The sequence below is a fragment of the Siphateles boraxobius genome, unplaced genomic scaffold (genome assembly GCF_051911475.1).
Source record: "Siphateles boraxobius isolate OS27281-9 unplaced genomic scaffold, OSU_SipBor_1 57, whole genome shotgun sequence".
NCBI classification, from domain to species: Eukaryota; Metazoa; Chordata; class Actinopteri; order Cypriniformes; family Leuciscidae; genus Siphateles; species Siphateles boraxobius.
The window spans coordinates 1,102,242-1,117,500 of record NW_027509183.1 but is presented as its reverse complement, the minus strand read 5'-3'; the positions used below and the strand labels follow the sequence as shown (position 1 = coordinate 1,117,500).

The window sequence follows — 15,259 nt, the reverse complement described above, 5'->3', positions numbered from 1 at the left end:
AATATGAAAGATTTTAAAATAAAATAAACAAAATTAACAAAAATGATTATATAATAACAATGTAAAATAAAATAATTTAAAATAAAAAATGAACAAAATGTAAATCATAAAAATGTAAAATTGAAATGAATAATAAAATAAATCAAAATAAATAATTAAATCATAACAATGTCAAATTAAAACAAAAAAAATGCACAATAAAAACTAAATTTATTTGTTTACCTGCATGTCATGTGACCATTAACCGACGCTAGAGACCCATACACATATCAACGTGATGTAAAATTATTGAAATATTAACTTGTCATCATCTTTATGACATCATCCATTCACCCTCAAGTGAAGAATAAAGGTAATTGGTAACATGTTCCCCATTGACTTCCATAGTATGGAAAAAAAAATACTACGGAAGTCAATGGTTTGGATGCCCATATTCTTCAAAATATCTTCTTTTGTGTTCAGCGGAAGACAGAAACTCATAGAGGTTTCGAACAACTTGAGGATGACAGAATTTAAATATTTTGGGTGAACAATCCCCTTAATCAAGAGTTTCTGTCCCGTCAATAGTGTCGCGATTCAAGACATTATCTTTGCTATTTTCCTCTTAGTGAAATCCCACAGGTTCAAACTCTCAGTAAAGCTATATATTCCACATTAAACATGTTCTGATGAGATCCAGGCCGGGAAACATCACGATTGTTTGGATAATACGGAGAGGTGAAGCTCCCACATTCTTCAGGGGTCAGAAGTCTCTCTCTGGGGTTTAGAGTGATTCACTGCTGAGAAACACAGGCGTAACGCAAACCTGCTGTCTGTCTTACTGGAACACACTGCTGACGCAAGCACCTGGAGATACTGTATAGCAGCCTACAGCCAACACACACACACACACACACACACACACACATACTGAGTCAGAGAAAACAGAGCCACAATTCTTCCCTCCCTTTAATTATCTCAGCATTACTGACTCAAACACACAGACACACACACACACACACACACACACACACACACACACACACACACACACACAGGTGTGAGAGTGCTCTAATTAACTTCTTCTTTGACTTTGACAAAATCTCTGTTATCCTCGGGTCTCTCTTCTGGATGATATCCTTTTAAAGTAAGTCTGTGGTGACTTTTAATTTTTTGTTTAAATGTCTATGTGGTGTTTTTAATATGCTTTAAGACAAAGCATGTGTAAATTCATAAGTCGACAGCATTGCTGAGTATTTTCTCCTTAAAACTGCAGAAGAACCAAAGACAGTCTCAAAAACACGGTTTGAAATCGCTGGTGTTTCTGACGTCACAGGCCTATTCCACACGGACACGGGTATTTGTATAACCGGAGTTTTTCCCACTGCGTTTAAAAAAAAAATCCCGTCCACACATGCTCGGTTTCAAAAAAATCTCATTCTAAATGAAAACGCAAAAACACGCTATCAAGTGCTGTCAAGACCATAGATATATACGCTAGATGTCGCCCTGGCTACGGCAGTTCATTGGAACGAATGCGTCAATAGAGCCGCCATCATGGAACAGGGAAGCCCCTCCTCTTTAATGCTTCAGCGTCAATGTAGGAAAAGGCTAACGGCAATAAAATCACCATAAATCGTCATGAACACGATTTTCTAGTTGTTTTGGTTCGTTCCAACGGTCAGACATGTATTTATCATTGAGTCCAGAGAAATTTTACAAAATTTTACAAAATTTCACATTCTTGTGAAATGTAATCCCTTGCTGTGAACATCCATACGCAGCACAAAAGTCCGGCATCATCCATGAATTCAGCGTTACCTAGCTACTTACTATGACAAGACCCCTGTTCCAAGATGGCGGCGGTTTTGACGCATGCTTAGAACCCCAAGGCGACATCTAGTGTTTATATCAATGTGTCAAGATGTACGCAGCGGTGCAAAATCTGACGTCAAACACAGCGGATAACGGCACACACTCTGACGTTGCAAGGCCAAAACCCCAGTTTTACTGTCTACACGACAACACTGCAACCGGCGTTTCTGAAAATCCTCACCCTGGCAGGGGTTTTCAAAAATGTTTGGTTTCAGTGACCTGATACTGCGTTTCCGTGTGGACGAACGGCCGAACCCCGTAAAAAAAGTCACGTTATAAAAATACCGGTGTCCGTGTGGACAAGGCCACAAACTACCTTGTAACCAATCAGATCAACGTGTGATCGTCAACGAGTGGATCTCTGAGTGAGTGAGTGAGTGAGTGAGTGAGTGGAGGCGGGGCTCATTTACATATTCATAGAACCGCGAATACTCAATTAGGCAAGGGTGTCGAGTTACATTCAAGATATTTTAACGCATGATGATTTTTTTTCAAGGAAAAAAATTTAAATATGTCATTTTGGTGATCAAAGATGAGTTTTAAGGGAAGAAATAAGATAAAATAAATGAAATACAATGTTTTTCCTGCAACAACAAACACACATGATTTGTTTACGTGCAGGCCAAAGCATACTTCCAAGTAAAGTGCACTACTGTCCGCTTGAAATATGTATATTTCTGTCTGTTTCAAATTTATTCCAAAAACACCTAATCTGATGAGTATCAGGAAACCAGGTGCTTTAGAAACGTTAGGTAAAAAGACTCATTTGAATAAAGTTGCCTGCAATTTACAAGCTGTCTGGAGCTTAGCAAAAAAAACTGAGAAATACATGTTAAACATACTCAAAAACTCACAGTCAACATTACCAACAGCACTGAACCTCTACGGATATTGGTAATTGATTATTGCAACCTAAAGCTAAAACCACATCCAATAATCATTGATTCAGTGTGCTTGTTTTGCAAAACTTGTGACGTTACACAAACATAGAGAAGCCTATTGAACCGCAACTTCACTTTGTAAGAAACAAATCAGCCAAATCTCAGGCTTTAAATCTAACATGTTTAAGTGAAGGGATAGGCTTTCGTTATTGTATATAGCATTAGCTTTGTATGAAAAGCAATGCGTTCATGAGATGCCCTCAATAAAGTCCCACAGGACACTCAGGATGTAGTGAGGCAGAAAGACCCATATGTCCACACACACACACACACACACACACACACACACACACACACACACACATCTTAATAAGTAGTTAAACTCATTTCCTGATGGGCTCGTCTACGATGACCTGCCGTCTTTCGTCTCCAGCATTCAGAGCTGAATGAGATAAAGCAGACTCTCTCTCTCTGTCTCGGTCTCTTCCGCTTGCTGATCTGTTACTGCAAGACATTTACATGCATGCATTTGGCAAATGCTTTTATGCAAAACTAAACATTTGATCAGCATGTGCTTCCCTGGAAAGTCATGTGAAAAAGAAAGTACACCCTCTTTGAATTCTATGGTTTTATATATCAGGACATAATAAAACATAATCTGGTCTTTTTAAGGTCTTAAAATGAGGTAAATACAACTTAGATGAAAAACAACACATGACATATTACACATTATTTATTTGACATTAAATGAAGAAAATGAAGCCATGCGTGACAAAAAACTAAGTACACCCTTAATGCTTCCATAGGAATTAAAGTCCCCCAGTAGTCAATAATTGTATCCCTTAAAACTCATTTTTGTTCTCCAAAATAACATATTTAAACCTTGAAAATGTACAACTTTTTTTCCTTAAAAAAAAAAAGTATTCATGCCTTAAAATAGCGTGAATGTAACTCGACACCCTTGCCTCATTTAGTATACGTGGGTTCTATGTATATGCAAATGAGCCCCGCCTCCACTCACTCACAGCACTCAGAGATCCACTTGTTGACGATCACACGTTGATCTGATTGGTTACAAGGTAGTTTGTGACGTCAGAAGCACCAGCGATTTCAAACCGTGTGTTTTTGAGACTGTCTTTGGTTCACTGCAGTTTTAAGGAGAAAATACTCAGCAATGCTGTCGACTTATGAATTTACACATGCTTTGTGTTAAAGCATATTAAAAACACCACATAGACATATAAACAACATTTAAGGCTGGATTTTCACCACAGGGAGACTTTAAAAGAGTTGTGAATAAACAAAACTGGACGTCACAGCAAATTCACCACAAGGTCAGACCGTGCAATCCTCAAAGAAATCGCAAAACACACAAAAACTACAATTCAGACTCTACAGGCCTCAGTCAACATGTTAAAAGCTAAAGTTCATGAAAGTGCAATTAAAAAAAGTCTGAACAAGTATGTCCCGTTCGGAAGGGTTGCCAGGAGAAAGAATCTTCTCTCAACATCTACATTTATGCATTTGGCAGATGCTTTTATCCAAAGCGACTTACATTGCACTTCAAGCTACACATTTACATTCTTATCAGTTCTTGCTTTCCCTGGGAATCGAACCCATGACCTTGGCGTTGCAAGCGCCAGCGCTCTACTGTTTGAGCTAACACTTCATAGCAGCTGTCCATCAGGCTGATGGAACGGTGAGGATTTTGGGCTTGTTTTGCAGCCACAAGACCTGGACATCTTCAGTCATTGAGTCGACCATGAACTCCTCTGTCTACCGAAGTATTCTAGAGTCAAGTGTGAGGGCGGCTGTCTGACAGCTAAACCCGGTGCATACTGTGCGATTTATATTAGTCCTTTACGATTGGTGCTCATCACACTGTACGAACATGATCATTGCTGTAAGGCATGTCACACTGTTGTCACGGTAGACACATTCTCTGTTCCTTCTCGTCTCGTGTTTATGTTGTGGTTTGAATGCACGTGGGTAGTGGGCGTGAATGTATGACATCACCTGATCCACTTCAGCTGATCCTCATTCACTTCACCAGCTGCAGTCAATCTCACCACTCTATTTATACTTACCGCTGTTCTATCATCCTTGTCAGATCGTTGTTTGATGTCGTTCGTGTTGGTGTTCCAGTGTCCAGTTCCTGCCTTGTGTTCCAGTTCCTGTTCTCCGTCTTCGTCTTTGGATTTCGTCTGCTGTTTCACCGTCACCGCACCATCGTCTCTTCACCACCGGATCCTGACCACCGAAGTCCCTGTGTCACCCGTTCTACATCTGCCTGTACTGCATCATCATCATCATCATCCTTATTAAATCTACTGTTTACTTGCATTTGCTTCTCGTCTATTATTACATGATGACAGAACGATCTGACCAGGAAAGAGAAGCAGCGAGTGCATCACAGAGATCGATGGAGGAATTCATTCACCATAGCATCAGGAGGATGGATTCGCAGCAGCGAGAGATCGGCGACACGGGACGCGCAGTACAGGCCTTGGTGACACAGGTGTCCGAGCTCACCCAGCAGATCCAACGCCTACAGGGTCCCACTGCGCCGCCCACACCGACCGTTCCTCCCATACCACCAGAAGGACCCTCCCAGCCAGAGCCCCGTCTTCCAGTGCCAGAGCATTATGCCGGTGAGACTACCTTTTGCAGAGCATTTTTGACCCGCTGTACGATGCATTTCGCTTTACAGCCCCGCACGTTCAACACGGAACAAGCGAAGGTGGCGTTCGTTCTCACTCTGCTGACGGGGAAGGCTGCGCTTTGGGGAACGGCGGTGTGGGAGAACCAACACCCATGCTGCGCCTCGTTCCAGACCCTCGCCGCCGAAATGAGGAAAGTTTTCGACAGGGCTGTCTCTGGGAGAGAGGCAGCCCGAAGACTGGCGGAACTACAGCAGGGAGAAAGGTCGGTTTCGGACTACTCTATTGAATTTCGGACCCTGGCGGCGGAGTGCGGCTGGAACGAGGAGGCGCAGTGGGATATGTTCCTGCATGGGTTGGCTGACCACGTCCAGAGGGAGATCTACGCCCTGGATCTACCCACCACTCTCAACGGGTTGGTCGACTTGGCTCTGCGGGTGGACGCTCGGCTGTCTAGGGTCGAGCGCCGAGCCCCGTCCACCCGTACCTTCGCAGGGACCGACCCTCCACGATCCAGCGGCAGGGACGTGGTCAGCCCCGTCTACGATCCCGAGCCCATGCAGGTGGGTCGAGCTCGGCTTTCCCGGGAGGAGAGGGAGAGGCGGAGATCCCAGGGCCTTTGCCTGTATTGTGGAGGAGCGGGACATTACGCATACAACTGTCCGGTAAAAGGCCAAGCCCGATAGTAAAACTGAGGCTACTATCGGGTGGGATCTCCGCTAGGAAGACCTCATCATCGATTACATCTACCTCCACACTCCTTCCGGTAAGACTAAGGTGGTCAGTCCAACAGCACGACTGCCATGCACTTCTGGACTCTGGGGCTGAAGGTAATTTTATGGACCACACTTTTGCACAGAAGATTCAGATTCCCCTCAGACCCCTCACTCACAGAATTGCCGTTCACGCACTCAATGGACAAGAACTCCCCACCATTTCCCTTTGCACTGAAGACATCACCCTCACCACTTCCGGCAACCATTCTGAGACTATTTCATTCTTCATCATGGACTCACCCCTTGCACCCGTCGTCCTCGGACACCCCTGGCTCATCCGTCACAACCCCCGAGTGGACTGGCACCATAGATCAGTACTGGAGTGGAGCAAGGAATGTCATAAGTCTTGTCTCGTGTCTGCCTGTTCGTCTGTGCCTGTTTCTGTGTTTCAGGAGGAAGCAGGGGATCTGTCTAACGTGCCCGCGGAGTACCTGGACCTGAAGGAGGTGTTCAGTAAGTCTCGTGCTGCTTCTCTCCCTCCGCATCGTCCCTATGACTGTGCTATAGATTTACTGCCAGGTAAGTCTCCGCCTAAAGGCAAGTTATATTCACTTTCTATTCCAGAAAGGGAGGCTATGGAGAAATATATTTCTGATTCTCTAGCAACCAAGTTCATTCGCCCTTCCTCTTCTCCAGCGGGGGCGGGGTTCTTTTTTGTGGGGAAGAAGGACGGTTCTCTGCGACCTTGTATTGATTACCGAGGGCTGAATAACATCACGGTAAAGAATACTTATCCTTTGCCGTTGATGTCTTCAGCCTTCGAGAGGTTGCAGGGAGCGTCCATCTTCACAAAACTGGATTTACGTAACGCTTATCATTTGGTTCGCATCAGGGAGGGGGATGAATGGAAAACTGCGTTTAACACCCCCAGGGGGCACTTTGAATATTTGGTCATGCCTTTCGGGCTGTCCAACTCCCCAGCAGTTTTCCAGGCACTGGTCAACGACGTGTTGCGAGATATGATCGATCAGTTCATATATGTCTACCTGGATGACATATTGATTTTTTCTTCTTCTCTCCAGGAACACGTGCAACACGTCAGACGAGTGCTTCAGAGGTTGCTAGAGAATGGGCTTTTTGTCAAGGCGGAGAAATGCGATTTCCATGCACAGTCGGTCCCGTTTTTAGGGTACATCGTCTCGTCTGAGGGAGTGCGGATGGACCCTGAGAAGATCAAGGCTGTGGTAGATTGGCCAAGCCCAGATTCCCGCAAGGCCCTGCAGAGGTTTCTGGGATTCGCCAATTTCTACCGGCGTTTTATTCGCAATTTTAGCCAACTAGTCGCACCTCTGACTGCCTTGACCTCCCCCAGAACTACGTTCAGGTGGTCAGACACAGCCGAAGCTGTGTTCTCCAAACTAAAGGGCCGCTTTGTTTCAGCCCCCATCCTTGTCGCCCCTGATTCTTCACGTCAGTTCGTGGTGGAGGTCGACGCATCAGAGGTGGGAGTAGGCGCAGTGTTGTCCCAACGCTCTTCCACAGACGACAGGATGCATCCCTGCGCGTTTTTGTCTCATCGTTTATCTCCAGCCGAACGCAATTACGACATTGGTAACAGAGAGTTGTTGGCAGTTAAGTTAGCGTTGGAGGAATGGCGCCACTGGTTAGAAGGGTCGGGGGTACCTTTTATTGTCTGGACTGATCACAAGAACCTAGAGTACATCAGAACCGCCAAAAGATTGAACTCCAGGCAGGCTCGATGGGCATTATTTTTCGGTCGCTTCGATTTTACTCTTTCATACCGCCCGGGTTCCAAGAACGTCAAACCCGATTCACTATCCCGTATATTTGATTTTTCCGAACGCCCGTCTACTCCCGAGTGTATTTTGCCCGAAACTCTATTCGTTTCCACACTCACATGGGAGGTCGAATCGAAGGTCAAGAAGGCCTTAGAAGGGGTAACGCCTCCGCCCGGTTGCCCACCGAACCGATTGTTTGTGCCGGAGGGATTACGGTCCGACGTTATTCAGTGGGGTCATAACTCCAACGTGGCTTGCCATCCAGGAGTTAATCGTACTAGCTTTTTGGTCAAGCAACGGTTCTGGTGGCCACTTATGGCTCGCGATATTCACGATTTTGTTTTGGCTTGCTCGGTTTGTGCCACTGGTAAGACTTCCAATCGACCTCCAGATGGGTTACTCCAACCGCTGTCGGTTCCTTCGAGACCCTGGTCCCACATCGCACTAGATTTTATTACCGCCCTCCCGCCCTCTCAGGGGAACACAGTCGTTTTGACTGTAGTGGACCGATTCTCGAAGGCAGCCCATTTTGTCCCCTTACCCAAATTACCCTCAGCTAAGGAGACAGCGGTTACAGTCGTAGATCACGTTTTTCGTTTACATGGCCTTCCGATTGACGTGGTGTCCGACAGGGGACCCCAGTTCGTGTCCAAATTTTGGCGAGAGTTTTGCAGATTACTGGGGGCGACGGTTAGTTTGTCCTCAGGGTTTCATCCCCAGAGCAATGGTCAAACCGAGAGAGCCAACCAGGATTTGGAGAGAGTGTTGCGATGTTTGGTTTCCAAGAATCCTTCCTCTTGGAGTCAACAACTCTCCATGGTGGAGTACGCCCACAACACGTTGCCAGTGTCGGCTACGGGCCTATCTCCGTTTGAGTGTAGTGTAGGTTACCAGCCACCAATTTTTCCCAGTCTGGAATCCGAGGTCGCGGTCCCCTCCGCTCACGCCTTTGTTCAGAGGTGTCACCGTACCTGGACTAGAGCCCGTGAGACTCTACTCCAGGTGGGGGCGCGCACTAAGGCTAAGGCCGATCGCCACAGGTCGAAGCCTCCCGTATACGTCGTTGGTCAAAAGGTGTGGCTTTCAACCAAGAACATTCCTCTTCGCTCCGTATCTAACAAACTTGCTCCCAAATTTATTGGCCCGTTTGCTGTCACCAAGATCATTAGCCCGGTGGCAGTCCGCCTCAAATTGCCTCCCGCGTACAGGAGGATCCATCCCGCCTTCCATGTATCTAAAATTAAACCCGTGTTTCTTTCTCATATTAATCCGCCTGTCCCGGTTCCTCCCCCACCGCGACTCGTAGATGGGGAGACCACGTATTCGGTTAATCGTATACTGAACTCCAGGCGGAGAGGACGCGGATTCCAGTACTTGGTGGACTGGGAGGGTTACGGTCCGGAGGAGAGAAGTTGGGTGCCTGCTAGAGACATACTGGATCACTCCCTCATCGATGATTACAATCGACAGGGTAAGGAGTCTGGGAACGCCAGGAGGCGTTCTTAGGAGGAGGGGTACTGTCACGGTAGACACATTCTCTGTTCCTTCTCGTCTCGTGTTTATGTTGTGGTTTGAATGCACGTGGGTAGTGGGCGTGAATGTATGACATCACCTGATCCACTTCAGCTGATCCTCATTCACTTCACCAGCTGCAGTCAATCTCACCACTCTATTTATACTTACCGCTGTTCTATCATCCTTGTCAGATCGTTGTTTGATGTCGTTCGTGTTGGTGTTCCAGTGTCCAGTTCCTGCCTTGTGTTCCAGTTCCTGTTCTCCGTCTTCGTCTTTGGATTTCGTCTGCTGTTTCACCGTCACCGCACCATCGTCTCTTCACCACCGGATCCTGACCACCGAAGTCCCTGTGTCACCCGTTCTACATCTGCCTGTACTGCATCATCATCATCATCATCCTTATTAAATCTACTGTTTACTTGCATTTGCTTCTCGTCTATTATTACATGATGACAACTGTAAGATCTCATAAATGTCAGACGACAGTCAAGACGTGTTAAAAACGGACGGTTTACATCATCAATCAATGACCCGTTCGGTGACTGTGAGCTGCATTACACGCGGGGTTGATATGGTGGCTACAAAGAAATCTCTAATGTTCCTTTTGGGCACGGCTTGTCTTGAAAAGGAAGACAATTTGACGTTCGTCTTTGGAGAATCACTGCCGGGCTGGGAGTCAAATCTTCGGCCAGAATTTCGAGGTAAAGTTTGATATCAACGGTCATTAATAATCGTCTGTCAGTGAACATGTCAAACTAACGTTCAAAGACTTCAGATTTTAGCCTAGGATCAGAGGAATCTTTTAGTATTTGCTAAATTTGTCTTAGACTGCAAAATCGTGGCCAAAATCGCACAGTGTGCATCCGGCTTAAAGCTGGGCTGATATTGAGTCATGCAACAGGACAATGATCACAAGCACAGCAGCAAATATACAACAGAACGGCTGAAAAAGAAAAGAATCAAGGTTGCACCGGCTCAGTCAAAGTCCAGACATCAACCCGACTGAAATTTTGTGGCGAGCCCTTAAGAGAGATGTGCAGAAACAGATGCTCGCAAACATTAATGAACTGAAGCAATGTTGTAAAGAACAGCAGGCCATAACTCCTCCAGAACGATGTGAGAGACTGATACGGTCATACAGAAAACAATTCTACAAGCTATTGAATCATAGGGTGTACTTAGTTTCTCACACATGGCTTCATTTTGGCCTAGTTTTTGTTCAATAAATAATGACATGTTGTAATATGTCATGTGTTGTTCATCAGAGGTTGTATTTACCTACTTTTAAGACTGTTAATGATCAGATGATTTTTTTATTATTATTATTATGTCCTGATACATAAAATTATACAATTCAAAGAAGGTGTCATTTCTTTTTCACATGACTGATTGTATATTTTATCAAGAATCAACTGATATTAAAGACAGGAAAGTCTATTTCATTAATTTTCTGCTCAAAACACAGTCATGCAAGTAATGAGTTTAAATAAAGATATTTAGATCACTGCTAGACTTTAGTTTGAGTGTGTTTGTGTCAGTTTGTGCTGTTGATAAACATGTTTCCTCTTCCTGCTCATAACTTCATTAGCAGAATCTCTATTGGGTTACAGCTTTACATCAGCGCCAGCGGCCAATCAGAAGACAGAGCAAAATGACACTGCACAAAGAAAAAGCTAGAACATGAGCAGGACAAGATATAGTAGGGAAAAAGGTCATTTAAATAAAATAGGGGATTTGTGCACAATTTAAATCATATTGATTTTAAGATCAATAAGATGAGATTTGAAAGACTAGTGAAGCTCGCTGTATTTATATCTGTCTGTTGTTTTTCAGTTTAACATTATTTATAAGACATGGGCTGAATGAACTGTGTCTATTTTTAAAATAACACACACACACATACACACACATTCCCATTCAGGATCACACTGTAACAATCCAGCACTGAGTGAACTCAAACACACATTCAAGACATGAAGCCGAGCTGCTAGAGGCCTAAAGTCCTGCCGGCTGCAGATTCTTGGCATTCTTTCACCAAACTGCACCGGCCGAGCGTTCGACACCGGAATGAGGAGAGGGAGAGAGAGAGAGAGAGAGAGAGAGAGAGAGAGAGAGAGAGAGAGAGAGAGAGAGAAATCAAAAGAAACCATGGAGGGACTGGGACTGGATCTCAAGAGACACGCTATAACATTCCACATATTACAACAAAATATCATCTCAAATTCCAGAGACTGCAGCATCTGGATTCAATCGGCAAGAGAGTGAATTCCAGATGTGTTTGAGGGATTCCAAGGCATTCTGTGAACGGCAAAGAAAACACGGCGTGTGGAAAGGTGAGGCCGGGACGATCCGTGAGACGCTCGCACGTCTCTGTCACGGAGAAGGTTTTCAAAGGCGTGTAGAATGAAACTTCATTAGGGTTTGGAAACTGTGCTGAGGCTGTATGAACACAATAATAACACTGTCCCATAGTTTCCAATGAATCCCATTACGGAATACACACATTTCAGTGCAGGAGACGGGAAAGTCTCTAACTTGAAGAACCTTTAACATCCATTCCACAAAAGATTCTTTATAAGATTTCTTTTTTAAATGTTCGTCACACTAAGAAAAAAAGCGGTTCTTTTCAGAACTGATCACTGAAAAGTTCTTTGAGGAACCAAAAATATTTCAATTGCATCGCTGCAAACAACCTGTATTTTTAAGAGAAAGATGAATCCCTCTCTCTTGACCAAAAAACAATAATCCTGCCATTCCCATCTTTTCACTCTCAAGTGGGAAACTAATGCCTGATATTACTAATATATACATCCAACTTTACCTGCATACATACATTACATAAACTACACTCACGTAAAGCAATATTTACTATAGAGTAAATCTCAACTTGATTGCTTGTATCATATCAAAATATAACTATAATATCACAAAACTCTAATCTGCTAAATGCAACTATTCATGAAGATGTTAAGATAAACGAACACACACACACACACACACACATATTAAGATATTATCAAAATGTTCTGTATATCTGCTTTGAAACTGTGCATTGTGAAATATGAAAAGCACTATATAAATAGATTTGAAACGTGGAAATCTTTCACAGCAGAGAAATGATTATCATCATAAATCACTGTTATTGCTGATGATACTATAGGGTTAAGGCTGGATTGAACAGATTTTTGCCTTGATTTTTGCACTTTGCATTTTTCGACAGCTCTGCGATGTTACGGTCCTCTCCGGGGTGTGTTTTAACACCACACATGACAGCACTGTGCTGAATGTTGCATCTGTGAGGAAGGAATAGAGCATGACGGTGCAACACAATTTCAGTTCATCTGACTAATGCAGTATAGAGGAAAAAGAGACACAGACAGTGTCAATACGTCAGCATTAAAAGACTCAATGAAATCTGTAGAGGGAAATGAACAACTTCATAGTCGGATTGAACACCCACAACAACACACAATTAGGTTCCACAGACAACAACTTTCAGAAACTGTGAAATTATATAAATAACTGTGTAATTTCAATGCCTTGTCTTTTATAAAGCCAGACCTGGTTTCTATAAAGAGATATTAACAGTATTTCACAGTGCATACTGTACCTGCACTGACAAACATTGCATTTTGAGGCGTCATCCTACTACTATTATTAGGTTTCATCATCTATTAAACTCGCTTGTTTCACTACTAAGTAGTTATTTTGCATGCCATGAAACAACTACAACATAGGACTCATCATGCAACTATTTACTGGCATAAAATGTCAAGCATTTTTGTACACGCTGTGTGACGATCTAAAACATTTCTAATTTGTGTGTAATGATGAGTTCATATTACTGTACATGTAATATTATCTGTAATAATACTTAATGTTAGTAATAATACTTAAAACACTGTAGAGCTATTGAAGTGGAATGCAAGACAGCAGAAATGTGATCAAATGCGGAAAACCTTTAAAGTAATATTGATCTGTCATAGCAGCTTGTGCATATTTAGCTGTACAATTTTTTATATTTAATAAAAAAACAACTTACATGATGTAACTACATTATTTTAAATGTTGGGCAAGTGCAAGTGTATAACATTTCATCATTGCAATTTCGGGTATGCAAAGAAAAAAAAGAATTCCATGATCTTAACTATATTCATTCAAATGTCATGCAACTCTGTAACAAATTCGAACACGTCATGCAACGATGTTACAATGTACCGGTTCGTTCCCATCATTCTTTTACACGTCAGGCTACAATGTAACACGTAACGCAACTCCATATTCTTTTAAATGTCACATATGTATCAAGTATGTAACTTGTGCGTGCATGCGCGCAGCGCGCGGGCGAGGCCGCTAGAACATAGTTGCGTGTTTACAGTTTGACGGCTCGCGACGCGTCGACCGGAAACCCACGAATTTGTGTGTTTGTGCGGTTTTACCTGCAGATGCTCCTGAAAGCGGATGGGTAAAATCTGCGCCATTCTCCAGCACCAACACTGAGAGGACAGGAGGAAGAGGAGGAAGAGGAGGAGGAGGAGCAGATAAAGAGTTGTATTTGTGTTCTGTTCCTCCGAGTTGTGTGTCCCGTTAGACACGGATATTCCGCGAATGCTCGTGAATCTCTCTTTCTTCAGCCGGTCAGATTCACTCCAGGCAACTTCTCGGAGCGCTGCCGGACTCCTCCGCGTGAGAAAGTAGATCCGCGCGCACTGATACGAGCTGAATGAGGGAGAAACTCCAGCGCTGCGGTGCGGATTCTGTAAACACTCTCTCACAGAAGCTGAGTGAGGGATATAGCAGTGAAACACAGGAGTTTTACAGCTGAAGGGACGGTGAAGGGGTTTCGTGTACCCCTCCGCTCGAGAAAACATGTGACAACAGGAACTCCCCCCCCACCACCCCCTAAAAATACTGGGGTCTATTTCTGCACACTCACTCAGAGCAGGAACAACAGTAACACACAGGGCATTAAACCAGAGTTATTTTAGTATCATTCATATAGTATTCGTTCACAATTTTATAAATATTTATTTTTATATTTTCAATATATTTTTCAATATCAGCTTTATTAGTTTTCTTTTTTTATTATTTATTTATTTCATTTTTAGCTTTTTTTATTTTGTTTTTTATTTTAAGTAATTTAAGTACTTCAACTTAAACTAAAACTATAAAATATTCCTTAGGCAAGGAGCTAAAATATTTACTGAAAGTATAATTGTAAGTTTTTTATATATTTTACACATTACTGAGTGATGTTAACTAACTACATTTACTAAATATATGGTTAGGGTTTGGGGTTACACTTTATTTTAAGGTGTCTTTGTTACAGTGTAATTATACATTTAAGTACTGAGATTAATATTCATTTTTTTTTTTAGGTTAGGATTAGCGTTTAATTTGGTTTAGTTGCATATAATTATGCATAATTTATTGTTTTTACTATAGTAACTACATGTAACAATGACACTGTAAAATAAAGTGTTACCGGGTTTGGTTCAGGGTTAGTTGCACGTAAATATGCATAATTTACTGTTATTACTCCATGTAAAATGGACTCAGTAAACTAAAGTTTTACCTTTATTTCAATTACCAGAAATGTTAAAAATGACAGCACTGCATTAAACAAAACATAATAGAAAAGTACCATAGTATTCCTTGACATATCCATAAATACCATGGTACATGAACAGTACCATTCAGTTCTATGATCTCTATATTAAAACAGTCTGTTATTGCCACAGTTTTGAATATGTACAGTAGCGTGGTATTGTTTGAAATATTCATCAATGTTTTAAAGATCTATCAAGTAAGAATTAATATGAAAATAATTTCAA

At 42.8% G+C, this 15,259-nt stretch overlaps 1 protein-coding gene across 4 annotated transcripts in view; it reads right to left on the bottom strand.

Moving 5' to 3' along the window:
- cltcl1 (clathrin, heavy chain-like 1) overlaps positions 1 to 14,311 on the bottom strand; it is a 63,924-nt gene extending 49,613 nt beyond the window's left edge. For all 4 annotated transcript variants that reach the window (XM_077206914.1, XM_077206916.1, XM_077206915.1 and 1 more), the window contains exon 1: positions 13,865 to 14,311. In XM_077206914.1, the coding sequence (XP_077063029.1) occupies positions 13,865 to 14,296 (432 nt within the window). In that variant the 5' untranslated portion in view covers positions 14,297 to 14,311. The remainder of the gene's footprint in view (positions 1 to 13,864) is intronic.
- Positions 14,312 to 15,259: the final 948 nt, after the last annotated feature.